This window comes from Erythrolamprus reginae, chromosome 1 (genome assembly GCF_031021105.1).
Source record: "Erythrolamprus reginae isolate rEryReg1 chromosome 1, rEryReg1.hap1, whole genome shotgun sequence".
Classification (NCBI taxonomy): domain Eukaryota; kingdom Metazoa; phylum Chordata; class Lepidosauria; order Squamata; family Dipsadidae; genus Erythrolamprus; species Erythrolamprus reginae.
The window spans coordinates 109861774-109877151 of NC_091950.1; the positions used below are offsets into that span (position 1 = coordinate 109861774).

A 15378-nucleotide genomic window follows, 5' to 3' on the forward strand; every position below is an offset into this window, starting at 1 on the left:
TTGGGGCCTGGATGGGTGTCAACAGACTCAAGCTCAACCCGGATAAGACGGAGTGGCTGTGGGTTTTGCCTCCAAAGGACAATCCCATCTGTCCGTCCATTACCCTGGGGGGGGAATTATTGACCCCCTCAGAGAGGGTCCGCAACTTGGGCGTCCTCCTCGATCCACAGCTCACATTAGAAAAACATCTCTCAGCTGTGGCAAGGGGGGCGTTTGCCCAGGTTCGCCTGGTGCACCAGTTGCGGCCCTATCTGGACCGGGACTCATTGCTCACAGTCACTCATGCCCTCATCACCTCGAGGTTTGACTACTGTAATGCTCTCTACATGGGGCTACCTCTGAAAAGTGTTCGGAAACTTCAGATCGTGCAGAATGCAGCTGCGAGAGCAGTCATGGGCTTACCTAGGTATGCCCATGTTTCACCATCATTCCGCAGTCTGCATTGGCTGCCGATCAGTTTCCGGTCACAATTCAAAGTGTTGGTTATGACCTTTAAATCCCTTCATGGCATTGGACCAGAATATCTCTGAGACCGCCTCCTGCCGCACGAATCCCAGCGACTGATTAAGTCCCACAGAGTGGGCCTTCTCCGGGTCCCATCAACTAAACAATGTCGGTTGGCGGGCCCCAGGGGAAGAGCCTTCTCTGTGGCGGCACCGACCCTCTGGAACCAACTCCCCCCGGAGATTAGAACTGCCCCTACTCTTCCTGCCTTCCGTAAACTCCTTAAAACCCACCTTTGCCGTCAGGCATGGGGGAACTGAAACATCTCCCCCTGGGCATGTTTAATTTATACATGGTATGCTTGTGTGTGTGTCTGTTAGCATATGGGGTTTTTTAAATCTTTAAATATTTTAAATTTGTCAGATTATTTATGATTTGTTCCACGTGTTGTGAGCCGCCCCGAGTCTTCGGAGAGGGGCAGCATACAAATCCAAGTAATAATAATAATTTTTTAAAAAACGAACGTACCATGCATAAATTGTAGAAGCCGAGGGGGAAAGAATATCTTAATTCCCCCATGCCTGACGACAAAGGTGGATTTTAAGAAGCTTACGAAAGGCAAGAAGGGTGGGGGCTATTCTAATCTCTGGGGGGAGTTGGTTCCAGAGGGCCGGGGCCGCCACAGAGAAGGCTCTTCCCCTGGGTCCCGCCAAACAACATTGTTTAGTTGACGGGACCCAGAGAAGGCCAACTCTGTGGGACCTAATTGGTCGCTGGGATTCGTGCGGCAGAAGGCGGTCCCGGAGATAACCTGGTCCGATGCCATGAAGGGCTTTATAGGTCATAACCAACACTTTGAATTGTGACCAGAAACTTATCGGCAACCAATGCAGACTGCGGAGTGTTGGTGTGACAATTTGGGGGTCTTTCTGGACTCTAGCGGGTCTGTTACATCCCAGATGCCTTGCATCTTTTTCTGGATCAGGAGGCCTTTCTTTGATCTTCATATCCTAACCAACTTCCATTTAGACTAATAAAATAAGGTCTTCAATGTCACATGGAAGCTACAAATGCAGCTGTGAGTGCAATTGTAAGCATCCATGTAATATAATTAGGGATAATTTTTCACCTCAGAGCCACAAGAGATCACATGGCAGGAAAGCTAATTTGTAAAAGGGTGATTTTTTAATTTAAAAAAAACAGTATTGAAAATTAATCAGTAATATACAAGAATGAGTCCAGAGATGGGTTCCTTCCCATTTGGACTGGTTCCTCTCCATTTGGACTGGTAGCAAACCACTGGTGAAAACGGGTTTTGGGCACTGCACATGTGTTGCCATCTTGTTTTTAGCTTTTTTTCGGGGGGGGGGGTGTTTCCAACATTTTTGCCATTCCACATGCCGCGTGTGCAAAGCATGTGCATAGACATGTGGCACAGGAGGAAGCGAACCAGCAACAAGATAAGTTAGATCCCAGGGGGACAATGCTCATGTCTCACCAGTTGAGAATAATTTAGTTTAGAAATCACTTGCTCATTAATATTCCTTTCAAGTAGAATCTCTTCTAGCTTGGAATTGAAATCCCAGCCAGGCAAGTGCAGATTATGCTTCCTTTTAAAATTTTGATAAGATTTTCTATAGCCGCCATCATTTCACCTACATAGCGAGACCAAGCGAGACCATATGGTAGATTGGTTTTTGGTGGGTGTTTGTTATTGATAACAGTAGTGTTCTTCGATTATATTTTTGCTTGCAAATAAGTGCAGCTGCTGGCTAAAAAAACCCCTCTGGAATGCACAGTACACATATAATAGGCAGGTCTGAAAGTAACCCCAGTTTAAAAAATTGGCAGCTGTGATTTCACATTGTTTTGTATATATAATAAAAATAAATGAGTCTGATAAGTTCCAAAGATGCTTTTTCAGGAGGCAACTGGACTTCCTTGTTTTTTTTCTTTGAAGATTTATTTCTTGATTTCTTGATTTCTTGATTTCTTGATTTCTTGATTTCTTGATTTCTTGATTTCTTGATTTCTTGATTTCTTGATTTCTTGATTTCTTGATTTCTTGATTGGATTTGTATGCCACCCCTCTCCGTGGACTCGGGATGGCTAACAACACTTCTCATCTAAGAAGCTTCTTCAGTTCTGACTAGGTGGTGGGGAATAGAAGGATTTATATTCCTTGCAGACCGCTGGTCATTTGCATACTTTTAGAGGGTCATAGAGGCCATCTGGAGGTTTACCTGTGTCCTCAAGGTTGCCTGAGTAGTGCTAATGGTTCCTGTAGTATGCAATTTTTTCTGAAAATCCGTTCATACTCCCACACCATTCATCCCAAATTGCAGTTAAAAGTCTTTAGAAATTCTTAGTCATTCAGGTCATGTTATTCCAAAGGTGCTTTTGCAGGATGAGTTTTTTGACAAGAAATTCCAGTTACCTCCTTAAAAAACACCTTTGGAACAACCATGATCTGGATGACTGAGCATCACTACACCGACTGACAAGTATTTAGTTTTCTTTTCTTTGGCCATGTGTTTAAATTCTTTCTTACCCTTAGCTCTCAACTCTTCACCTCCAGCTTATTGATTGATGTAAGATAAACCAATAGTTGCAGGTCATGATTGGTCCCTGCAGCTTTCCTGGTTGAACTGAAGAAAAACTGAAAGAAGAAATCCAGTCCCCAACCACAAAACAACGGCATAATTACAACTAGCAAGATAAACAAAATGGGTACATTTTGTTTCCCTTTTGAAGAAAGCTAGACACATAGATGGTTGAAGTTAACACATCTAGAAGGCAAAATATGTCATCTATTTCTTTTTCATGGTAGACACTAAGCTTCAGCTTGATTGTTTTGTGTTATTTCTTGAGCTAAGTATTGCTGCCTTTTCAGATATCCAAAACAAATATTTCATTAATAGATGTGTTAATTAAAGGTCTCAGTAAGTCACACATTAAATAAATGTTAGTATAAATGCAACATCTAAATATGACTTGCTAACTCATTGTCAGACTCATCACAATGAGTGTATTAATTTATAACCTTTTATTTAGTGGCATTTGCTGTTATTGCTTCTTCATTTTCTTGACAGGATGGCAAGATCTTCTGTCGAAGGACAGCTTGTGATTGTGAAAATCTCAGTGTTGACTTCTTCTGTTGCCCAGAATGCGATACCAGAGTGACCAGTCAATGTTTAGATCAGAATGGGCATAAGTTGTACCGAAGTGGTGACAATTGGACACACAGTTGTCAACAATGTCGCTGTCTGGTATGGAAGTAAAAGGGAAAAAAGTTTAAAGAACCTTAACGTTTGTAATGATAAACCATATTCTAGAGTTCAGAATGTTCATTATGAACAAGCCTGTTCTTTTTTGACACAATATTGCTATGTACTTTTTTTAACATCTAGCCTATTTAGATAGTTGTTGCCAAGAGACTTAATAAGAAAGGGCATGTCTCAGTCAAAATTAAATCTATTGCAGTACAATCATACATATACCAGCTTAAAGTAATTATTTATTGAGTTCATTGGAGCATGCCCTTAGGCAAATGAATATAAGGATTGCAGATTTAATCATGTCTCTCAACAGAAAAAATGGACCTTCAATAATATTCTGAACAATCAGATTCCCATCTGATATAATGCTAAACTAAGTGGTAAGAAACCTCAGCAGAATAGTTCTTATTTGAATGTCACACAATTCCTTTTCCCAATCAAACTAGGACAATTGCAGCTATTTAATACAATCAGAGTCTTATACCAGTTTCTTTGTTTTTGGTTCTTGATTGATCAAGGCCTTGCTTAAAATAACTATTCAGTTCTTCTAAGGGATCCCAAGGAGCAGAAGCAAATACTTTCCCTACTAGGTCGACAGAGTCAGGATAATGCTTTTCCTAAATGATACAGCTTTCTGCAGATGACTTAAATGAAAAATATAATTAATGTAACATTTTGTCTATTATAATAGGAACCAGAATTGCATATATTGGGACTCCAAATGAAACAAATTCCTCACATAGTACATTATAATAGCAGGGAGTATAATGTGCACATTTCCTTATTAAGTGAACACATTTGATAGTGTACTTTTTCAAATTTGTTTGGAAAGTTCCAAGTTTGAGTAAGACACTGACTACAAAGCTATTAATCTCTGCAATGCAATTGCTGCTTCTTTAAAGAAATGAGAATATTCCTTATACTAAAATCTTACAATGTTACAATTGAAAGGGATCATACATTGAATCCAACTAATTCAACAAACATGGACTTTCTTGGGTGTGCCATCCTTGTCCCTGAATGGTTTTTACCTCCAGAGGCTAAGACACCCACCTTGCTTCAATTCCATTTTGCTTTTAATTATACAAGGCTAGAGTAAATCTTTTGTACTTGCTAGAGAGCGGTGTAATAAATTATTTACTAACATATTCTTAGATGACAGTTACAGTGGGAATTCATAATACTTTGTAATTATTTCTTGGTGTTTATAAATGATCATGTAGCATTTTGCTTTATTAAAATAAGTAGATGTGATGAAGTGATGTATAAGGCTTTTTCTTTTTCTTGTTTTCATTTCCAAATTAGTATTTTGCATAACTAGTAAATGTATTACTAACTGTGATATCTCTAGGGAGAAAGAGATAAATTTCTCTGCAGTCCTGGATCTTGAATATCTGAATCAAATGTTTGTACAATGTATAGGATAAGTTGCAGAGAAGGTAAATTTCTGTGACTCTAAAATAGTGAACATTAGAATATCATTAGAGAAAGATATTGATAAAAAATAAAGGGAAAGCCATATTTTGTCAAGGTTTTGATTAGCAAATCCAAGCAAATAAGAACTCTGAGACTGAGATCTTTTTCAAGGAACTATTTTATTGGGTATACTGCTGTTCTGTTTAAGAAAAGTAACAAATCTTATGTTCCCGAGTCACCCTGACCCGGACCGAAAACTCTTCATTTGCAGTGCTTATGTTTGGTCTTTTTGAAAGCTTTTTTCACTTGGAAAGTAGTCTGAACATTTCTGCACACAATGATATGAAAATTGAAATGAAAAAAGTAAATCTTATTGGTTTATTTTGCGGATATAATGCACGCCCCCCCTGTTTTTGTGAAAAATTTTTCAATTTATGGATAGTTTTGCTTGCAAAATGCATTCTATTTTACTAAAGTTGGTATGGGATTGGTAGCTTGAACATTTCTGAACATAATGATATGAAAATTGAACTGGAAAAATTGATGCATATTGGTTTATTTTGTTGATGAAATGCACGCCCCCCCGTTTTTTTTAAATAGTCTTCACTTTATGGATAGTTTTGCTAGCAAAATACATTCTATTTTACTAAAGTTGGTGTGGGATTGGTAGCTTGAACATTTCTGAACATAATGATATGAAAATTGAACTGGAAAAATTGATGCATATTGGTTTATTTTGCACATAAAGTATGCCTCAATTATTTCAATTTATATAAACATTATGCTGTTAATTTCAAACTTACATACTTTTTTTAGTAAAATGGATTTGTTTCATAAAATTAGTTCTCTGGCTACAATGTGGTTGATTTTCAAAAGGATATTCCAAATATTTCTAGACAAATATGTATAAACAGTGACAATAATGGCACACAGCAAGGCCGAGGGGGGGTGGCCCTTTTGTGGCAAAAATAAACCAATAAGAACCATTTTTTTCAGTTCATTTATATTTTTCTTATATTCAGAAATGTTCAATTTAGTATATCAAACCTTTTGGGGGAAAATTCCTTAGGGATTTGTAGCCTTAAAAAATAGAAATTGACACGAAATTTAAAAAGGATGGGGGGAGGGGCTTTTTGATCAAAATAAAAATATAAGTCTCAATTTTTCCAGTTCAATTTTCATATCATTATGTTCATAAATGTTCAAACTAGTTTTCCAGTTGAAAAAGTTTTCAAAAAGATCAAATTCAAGTACCTAAAAAAAATATTTTTGGTCCGGTCACATACGAACAGAAACAGATTCAAAGTTATGATTTTTTTTTGCCCAGAAAACAATTAGCCACCACCCCAAAAATATTTTTTGATGATCAGAATTGTTAAATTGAGTAAATGAATGCCTAAGATTTTAAAGAATATTTCGGATTTGGAGCATAAAAAAATAAAAAGTGAAAATGGTTGCAAGCAGCCAAGGGGGGGGGGAGGCCTTATTTCTGATGTTAAAAAACCAATAAGAATCATTTTTTTCAGTTCCTTTATATTTTTCTTATATTCAGAAATGTTCAAGCTACCAATCCCACACCAACTTTAGTAAAATAGAATGCATTTTGCAAGCAAAACTATCCATAAATTGAAAAAAATTTCACAAAAACGGGGGGGCGTGCATTATATCTGCAAAATAAACCAATAAGATTTACTTTTTTCATTTCAATTTTCATATCATTGTGTGCAGAAATGTTCAGACTACTTTCCAAGTGAAAAAAGCTTTCAAAAAGACCAAACATAAGCACTGCAAATGAAGAGTTTTCGGTCCGGGTCAGGGTGACCCAGGAACATAAGATTTGTAACTTTTTTTGCCCAGCAAAAACTAAGCCCCCCACCCCCCCAAAAAAATTCTCATAGAGAGAACCCATGAAATGATGAACCTACATGAAATTTCAAGTTTCAGATATGCAGGGAAATTTTTTTACAGGGACTCAAACTTGGCTTCGGGTCACATACGACCCGAACAGAACAGCAGGGTATACTTAATTGTGCCGATATGATGTACTCAATAAAGAGAAAGCTTTCAGTCTCAGAGTTCTGATTTGCTTGGGTTTGTTAGTCGGAACCATGACATATTCAATGATGAGTTCAGATTCTATCTTCTCTAGCAAGAAGGCAACTATAAAAGGTTGAGATTAAGAGTCAGGATTGAATTTAGAGCCTGCAAAAACACAGCCAAAGAATATCTGTTGATTTTGGGTTAACTTAACATTTAAGAATCAGATTAACTTTGTCCAAGATTATTGAAAGAATTTGTCGACCTTTATATACTGTAATACAGGAAGGGAAATATTCGTTGCTTACAAATAGGAAAACAGAGTATCCACAAAACTCCAGCTAAAACAATCTAATAATACTTTTAGATATATGGAAGATTCTACATTATATCATTTGGATTTCCAAATTATATATATGTTGTGTATTTATTATTTATTATGTATAGTATATATTTTGTATATATACATGCATACATACATACAGGGTTATTTTATATATAAGAAATTGTGTGTGTGTTTGGTTTATTTTCTGTTGAATCACCCTGGTATACCCAAATATGGGAGGAAGCATACTGTTTTCTTTTTTGCCTCTTGGCCCCTTGAGGGGCCATCCATGCAATTAATTTTATAGGCAACAGATTATTGCATATGTGTGTAAGATACTTTTACTGATAATGTCTCCCTTCATTTTCATTATCAGCAAAAATATGTTTTAGACACACACACACACACACACACACACTTTTTATATATAGAATAACTCTGTTAATTATTAGCATTCAGTAGATTTTACATTGAGAGTTTATGCACCAAAGACAAATTCCTTGTGTCCAATCATACTTGACCAATTAATAATTCTGTTCTGTTCTGTTCTATTTATTCTATTCTATTCTATTCTATTCTATTCTATTCTACTCTATTTTATTCTATTTTATTCTATTCTATTCTATTCTTGCCTATCCTATCCTGTCATCACATTTTTAACATACATTAGACATAACTGAATTAGAATTCATTCAGTAACGCAATTCCATTAATTTAATTTATAGAATTGTGTGTGTGTGTGTGTGTGTGTGTGTGTGTGTGTGTAAAATCTGATATTTTTAATACAATCTGAGATCCAGCCAATGGAACATTGCATGGGCTATCTTATCACATTTAGACAAAACATATTTTGGTCAAAGAACCCAGATCTATGGACCAAGTTTCACTTAATTATTTTATAGCTTATGTCATCTATGCAATTCAAAACTATCCAATTTTGCTCTGGTTTAATTCCAATGTTGGGTCAAGATTGCAGTCTAATTATTATTTTTGTATAATCATTCAGTAATAATATTGATATTTTGATTGCTAGAAAAGTTGTTTTTGATGCTTTCTACCTTTCATGAGGCAGTTTGTGTGTTAATGGATCTGTTTTGCTTTTCATAGGAAGGTGAAGTGGATTGTTGGCCACTTGCATGTCCAGCCCTGAATTGTGATTACACAACAATGTCAGAAGGAGAATGTTGCCCTCATTGTGTCAGTGATCCTTGTTTGGCTGATGATGGTATATATGACATCCAAAAAACCTGTTTAGATGACTATGGAATAACACGGCTAAGTGGCTCAGTATGGACAATGCTTGGATCGCCTTGTACAACCTGCAGATGCAAGGTATTTATATAGGGGTAAAACATGCTACTGTAGCATAGAGTATACATGAGACTGGGTTTTTTTTAAAGAAGAACTTTTCTATTTAATTATAAACAGTAGTAAGATGGTGCAGTACAATGATTTACGAAGAGAGACTGCAGGAACTGGGCATGGATAGCCTAGAGAAAAGGAGGGCCAGAGCAGACATGATAGCAGTCTACAGGTATACGTGATGTTGCCACAGAGAGGAGGGGATCACTTTATTCTCCAGGGCACCGGAGGGCCAGACGAGGAACAACAGCTGGAAGCTGACCAAGGACAGATTCAACCTGGAAATAAGGAAGAACTTCCTGACGGTCAGAACAATCAACCAGTGGAACAACCTACCAGCGGACATTGTGAACTCCAATACTCTGGTCATTTTTAAGAGGAAATTGGACCGCCATTTGGCTGGGATGCTATAGGGTTCCTGCTTAGGCAGGGGGTTGGACTTGATGACCCGCATGGTCCCTTCCAACTCTAACAATAAATACCGTATTTTTCGCTCTATAAGACGCACCTGCTGATAAGACGCACCTAGATTTTAGAGGAGGAAAATAGAAAAAAAATATTTTGAGCCAAAAAGGGGAGAGGAAGAGAGGAAGGAGTGAAAGAAGGGAGTGAGGGAAGAAGGGAGGAAGGAAAAGGAAAGCAAGAAATGGAGGGAGGAAAGGAAGGAAGGAAGGAAAGAAAGAAAGAAAGAAAGAAAGGGGGAAGGGACAGGAACAGAGGAAGGAAGCAAGGAAACTTATGAAAGGGGAGAGTAAAGAGGAAGGACTGAAGGGAGGGAGGGAAGAAGGTAGGAAGGAGAAAGAAAAGAAGAAATAGAGGAAGGAAAGGTAAAAGAGAGAAAGAAAAAGAGCAAGAAAGAAAGCAAGAAAGAGAGAAAGAAAGAAAATGAAAGAGAAATAAAAATAGAGAGGGGGAATGAAAGAAATGGAATGAGGGAAGGAAGGAGAGAAAGAAAGAAAGCAAGAGAAAGAAAAAAGAATGAAAGAGCAAGAGAGCAAGAGAGAAAAAGAAAGAAGGAAAGAAAGAAAGAAAGGCAACTTCAAAGAAAGGCTCACTGAGCATCTCTCACTCTCTCTCTCTTTCTATCCCTCTTTCTTTCTTTCTCTTCCTTTCTCTCTCTCCTCTTTCTTTATCTCCTCTCTCTCCCTCCCTCTCTCTTTCTCTCCCCCCTCTCTCCCCCTTTCCCTCTCTCTCTCTTTCTCTCTCTCTCTCTTGCTATCTCTCCCCCCTCTCCCTCTCTCTTTCTCTCTCTCCCTCTCTTGCTATCTCTCCCCCCTCTCCCACTCTCTTTCTCCCTCTCCCTCTCTTTCTCTCTCTCCCCCTCTCTCTTTCTCTCTCTCTCCCCCTCTTTCTCTCTCTTCTTCTCACTTTCTCTCTCTTGTTTCCTTTCTGTCTGGGCAGATGGCTGCCTTCTGCCTTGGGGCGCGATTCGCCCCCTCTCCTCCTCCTCCGCCGCCTTCTGCCTTGGGGCGCGATCCGCCCCCTCTCCTCCTCCGCCGCTTCCTGCCTTGGGCGAGCAATCCCGGAGTCCGGGACTGTGTGGCTTTGCGCCATGAAGAGGAAACGGCTCCGGCAGCAGGGAAAAGTCGGCCGTTTTCTCTTCATGGCGTAAAGCCACCCTGTCCCGGACTCCCGGATTGCTCGCCCAAGGCAGGGGGCGGCGGAGGAGGAGAGGGGGCGGATCGCGCCCCAAGGCAGAAGGCGGCGGCGGAGGAGAGGGGGGTGGATCGCGCCCCAAGGCAGAAGGCAGCGACGTTGGAGAGGGGGCAGATCGCGCCCCAATGCAGGAGGTGGCAGAGGAGGAGAGGAGGCGGATCGGGCGGGCAATAGGGCAGCATGGAGAAGCCAGGGGCGCATTTGGCCGGAGGCACCGTGGGGAGGCAGGGGCGGCCGCAGCTCCCTTTACTCCTACTGCCACACCTCCCCGCCCCCGCCCACCTCCCCATGGGCTGGCAGGGGGATGGGGAGCGCACGCCCGTGGAAAAGGGCGCTCGGGTGTATTTGGGGTTGCACGCCTTCTCACGGGCGCAGCTTACGGGGAACGGTGGGCCAGGCAGCAGCTAGCCAGCCAGCCGGCGGGATGGCGCTTCCGAATTCGCAGCCTCCCCCCCCCTCCCTGCCTGCATCTTCGCTCCATAAGACGAGGCTGATTTTTCATCCTACTTTGGGAGGAAAAAAACTGCGTCTTATGGAGCGAAAAATACGGTAGATAGATAGATAGATAGATAGATAGATAGATAGATAGATAGATAGATAGATAGATAGATAGATAGATAGATAAGTAGGTAGATAGATATTCCATAATAAAATTATGCAAAACTGGGAATATTACCCTAGAAGGCGGAACTAGAACAATGCAATTGCTCGAGTGCCGAAAGAACACACACATGCCCACACCTATAATTCAATGCTCTCCCATGCCCCCTTCCCCCCTTTGCACACATGCATGACCCCCAGGCTGCCCTACCCCCATGCATCCACAATCCCCGCGTGCTCTCCCATCACATATGCTCCATTTTGCATCTGGCAGGCCTCACTGAAGCCTCCAGAGCCAGAAACAGCCATTTCCAGACTTCTAGTAGCCCCATTTTTTTTGCCTCCTCTGCTTCCCTCCCCCCCAGAGGCTCTCTGGAGGCAAAAACACGTTCCCAGAACCTCTGTTCAAGCTCTGTACTTTTCTGGCATCCAAAATGGGCCACGTGGAGAATCCTGGAAAGGGAGAGGTGGTGGGGACATAGACAGAAATCAGCTGGGTGACGCATGCATGCATGTTGGAGCTGAGCCAGGTCAACAGCTCAGGTGCCCATAGCTTTGCCATCATGGCCATATATACATTAAATTAGCAAATACTAAGTAGAAGAACCCTCTCTTTTCCCCCTAAAAATGGCGAATCAAGAAGAACAAAGGTCAGGGAAGCTATGGCTTCCAAATTAATGAGATTTTTTTTTATTCCTCCTCCCAATTTTTTAGATTAAGTATTAAAAATAAAAAGATTAATATCAGTAGTTGGACAGAGAAACAGGAAAAATTTTGCAATTAGCAATCAGTATGTCATTGATAAATGATTAATCATAAAAAGCAGAATACATTGAGATTTTTTTAACGAAGCAAAAAAGGATTTTAAAGATCTTTAATTCACTGAGCTGGTTGCCAATATTTCCATTTATTTAAAAATAAATCATCCAATAGGAAAATATAGGCAAAAAACCAGTGAAAACATTGAAGTCTTACTTCTCCTTCAATATACTGTATTCTGTTGACATTAATTAAGGGATTTCAAAATCCCGGCAACAATATAAATGTCCAACACAACAGTCTTAATTTTATTTGAATTAGGTGGCAGATGCCTTTCATTCTGTATCCAAAGGACTGTGCCCATGTTCATTATTAATCCACAAAACTGGGACTCAGCTCTGTTTTCTATTTTTGCAGTGGAGGAAAACTCTGCAAAAACAAAGATTAAAAAATATTCATACACCTTTTAATAATATCTTGTATAATTTGTAGTTCTTTAAAAGGTTGTAAGGGTTGGATGGGGCCCCCAGCCAAAATTGTCCATCCCAAGTTTAGTGGAATGAATCCAGCAAGCTAAATTAATTTCAATAGAGAATCATAGAAGAAAGAATGTTTCTGAAAAAAATATTCATGTGTAATTCTTTAAGATAAAGTACATTTTATCTGACTCCTTGAGCATAAAAATAATGCATCCATCCTGACAGTATATTAACTGAAACAGTATATCATCTTTACCGTTGGCAATATGCCATGGAAATAAGAACACAAGAACTGTACTGAATTAATCAAAAGCTAACCCTATGGGAAGACATGCAGGAACAGAATAAAATTGCATTCCCTTTTTATAGCATAATGCTTATTCTTCATATGTCTAATTTCCTTTTAAACCAATCTAAGTAAGTTGCTCTCATTATATCATAGGATTACAAATTAAAGATGTTCATTGGATGTTATGTGAAGAAGGACTTCCTTTTATCTGTTCTGATTTTTTAAAAATATGTATTTATTTGTTTGTTTGTTTATATACATATTTACTTACTTATTTACTTATTTACTTATTTACTTATTTACTTATTTACTTATTTACTTATTTACTTATTTACTTATTTACTTATTTACTTATTTACTTACTTACTTACTTACTTACTTATTTATTTATTTGAATTTGAATTTGTATGCCGCCCCTCTCCGAGGAGTCGGGGCAGTTCACAGCATGTACCGAAAAAACAAGAATAATAGTAATCCAATTAATACATTAAAAATCAGTCTTTAAAATTCTAATTAAAAAGAAAAAAACATTTATATCATTCGTTCAACAACCAAACTAAAGAATTTATTGGTCAGGGGGGAAGATCTAAGGAACCCCAGGCCTGATGGAAAAGATGAGTTTTTAAACTCTTCCGGAAGGTGAGGAGGGTTGGGGCAGTGCAAATCTCTGGAGGGAGCTGATTCCAGAGGGCCGGGCCCCCCACAGAGAAGGCTTTTCTCCTGGGTCTCGCCAGCTGACATTGTTTGGTCGATGGGACCCTAAGGAGACCAACTCTGTGGGACCTCACCGGTCGCTGGGATTCCTGCGGCAGAAGGCGGTCTCAGAGATAGTCTGGTCCTGTGCCATGTAGGGCTTTATAGGTCATAACCAACACTTTGAAACAGATTGGTAGCCAATGCAGTCCGCAGAGTGATGGTGAGATGTGGGCATTTCTTGGAAGGCCCAAGACTGCTCGTGCGGTTGCATTTTGGGTGAGTTGAAGTTTCTGAACACTCTTCAAAGGTAGCCCCATTTAGCTGTATTCTATCATCACTCTATTGATTTTTTTAAAAAGTTCAGGTAACCTCTTGCCTCATACCACCCATACTTTTAGAGTATTTTGCCAGTTCCCCTTATTTCCATTTATCTAAATCAAAGTACCAATGCTGTACCATTCCTCATACAGAAGATGAGGTAATACATAGATACTTTGGTTCTCCTTTTGTATATCTTTTCCAGTTTGACACCCTATTATATGCCCCATTCTTTTTTTCTTGCCACAGTAACTGGGGCAAATATAACCTTAGCAATGTTCTTCATGTAAGAAGATTTGTCACATCATTTCTAATATTTGTAAAGAAAGGTCAAATTCACAACATTCCTGTTTCATGAATGAATGAAACAACAATCTTAACAGCAAAGTGAAAATGCTTTCTTGATCTCTCTTACATTAGAAATAGGTTTACAAGTGCTCATGTTAAAGATTCAGGTTGTTAGTGTCCATATGAGAAGATTTATTTTCTTCACTTGTATTACTAGTATTAATGCCTCCTTTTTATCTTTTCCTTCCCATTCAACACAGAATGGAAATGTCTGTTGTTCGGTGGATTTAGAATGTCTTCGCAATAACTGAAGTATTAAACTGGGACAATCCTTTTTGTGAGGAAAACTGATGCAATTTTCCACTTTCCAAACAAATGCAGTGTAAGTAAGAGGTGGAAGTTTTGTACGACAGACAATGATCTGAGTCTCTGAGGAAGATATTTGGGAGTTGCCTTTGGGACCTGTCACTACACTTGCTAGGCTTCTCTCTACTTTTACAGTAAAATGCTTATAAATCAATGGTTGTTAAAAGTTTTGAGTGTTGTAAATTACATCTTTTTTTGTCAAATCATTTTGCAAATGCATTAAAATTATTCCATCAGTAAAATGCAGTGAATTGATTTGTTTAATTTTGTAGAAAGATCACAATGGAATTTCCTGTTTTCTTTTAGGTTTAGATCAAAGTTCTACAAAATAAGGCTGCCTGTGGTTTTGTCTCATATTATTGCCTATTTAGTTTCGGAGGTCCCTGTCAGATGTATTTATGAAAATATGTATGTATGTACAGTCAAATTGCATAGTACTTATATTTCAAACATTATAAAACATTCCAAGGTACATTTGACTTCTACTGGCTGAAAATAATCAAATCCCAGCCTATCTTTATGAAAGCAAATAAATAAGAAGGAATAATGTCGCAAGTTTAATGAGGTGGCAAAAATACTTTCTTTTGTAGACAAATAAACTTTCCAGAGTGAAAGAAGAAATAGAGAATTATATTGTTTTTCTCAGCAGCAATCCTGAGCTTAATCAGAACACCAGGCCACGTTAAGTTTAGAAAATGTTTTGTCATTTACAAGTCAGACAGTAAATATTGAATGTAGGTGGAATTCATACAGGGTTGTGTAGCATTCAATAAAGCAATCAAAGGGCTTTACATTTACAAGATTGTATGTGAAAAGTGATTTTTTTCATATTGTTTACACCAATGTACTCGAGTTTATAATATATCTCTTGAATAGTTGCTTTGGTGTAATAACATCTATCATTCTCCATCACAAATGATGTAATGAACAAGTTCTTCATCTGTTCCATGTTACAAGTTTTAAGAAAGATGTAAATGTCACTGCAATTACCTATAATTTTAGTCGATCATATCAGGCAGACTCGTAGCCTCCCAGTTCCAATTTTCTTTCCATGTAATACCTTGC

General features: G+C 38.7%; 1 protein-coding gene across 1 annotated transcript in view; it reads left to right on the forward strand.

The window, feature by feature from the left end:
* Window positions 1-15113, forward strand: part of NELL1 (neural EGFL like 1) — a 478454-nt gene extending 463341 nt beyond the window's left edge. The window contains exons 14-16 of the mRNA XM_070761843.1: window positions 3537-3713; window positions 8608-8832; window positions 14208-15113. Coding sequence (XP_070617944.1) covers window positions 3537-3713; window positions 8608-8832; window positions 14208-14258 — 453 coding nt within the window. The 3' untranslated portion in view covers window positions 14259-15113. The remainder of the gene's footprint in view (window positions 1-3536; window positions 3714-8607; window positions 8833-14207) is intronic.
* The last annotated feature ends 265 nt before the right edge of the window (window positions 15114-15378 follow it).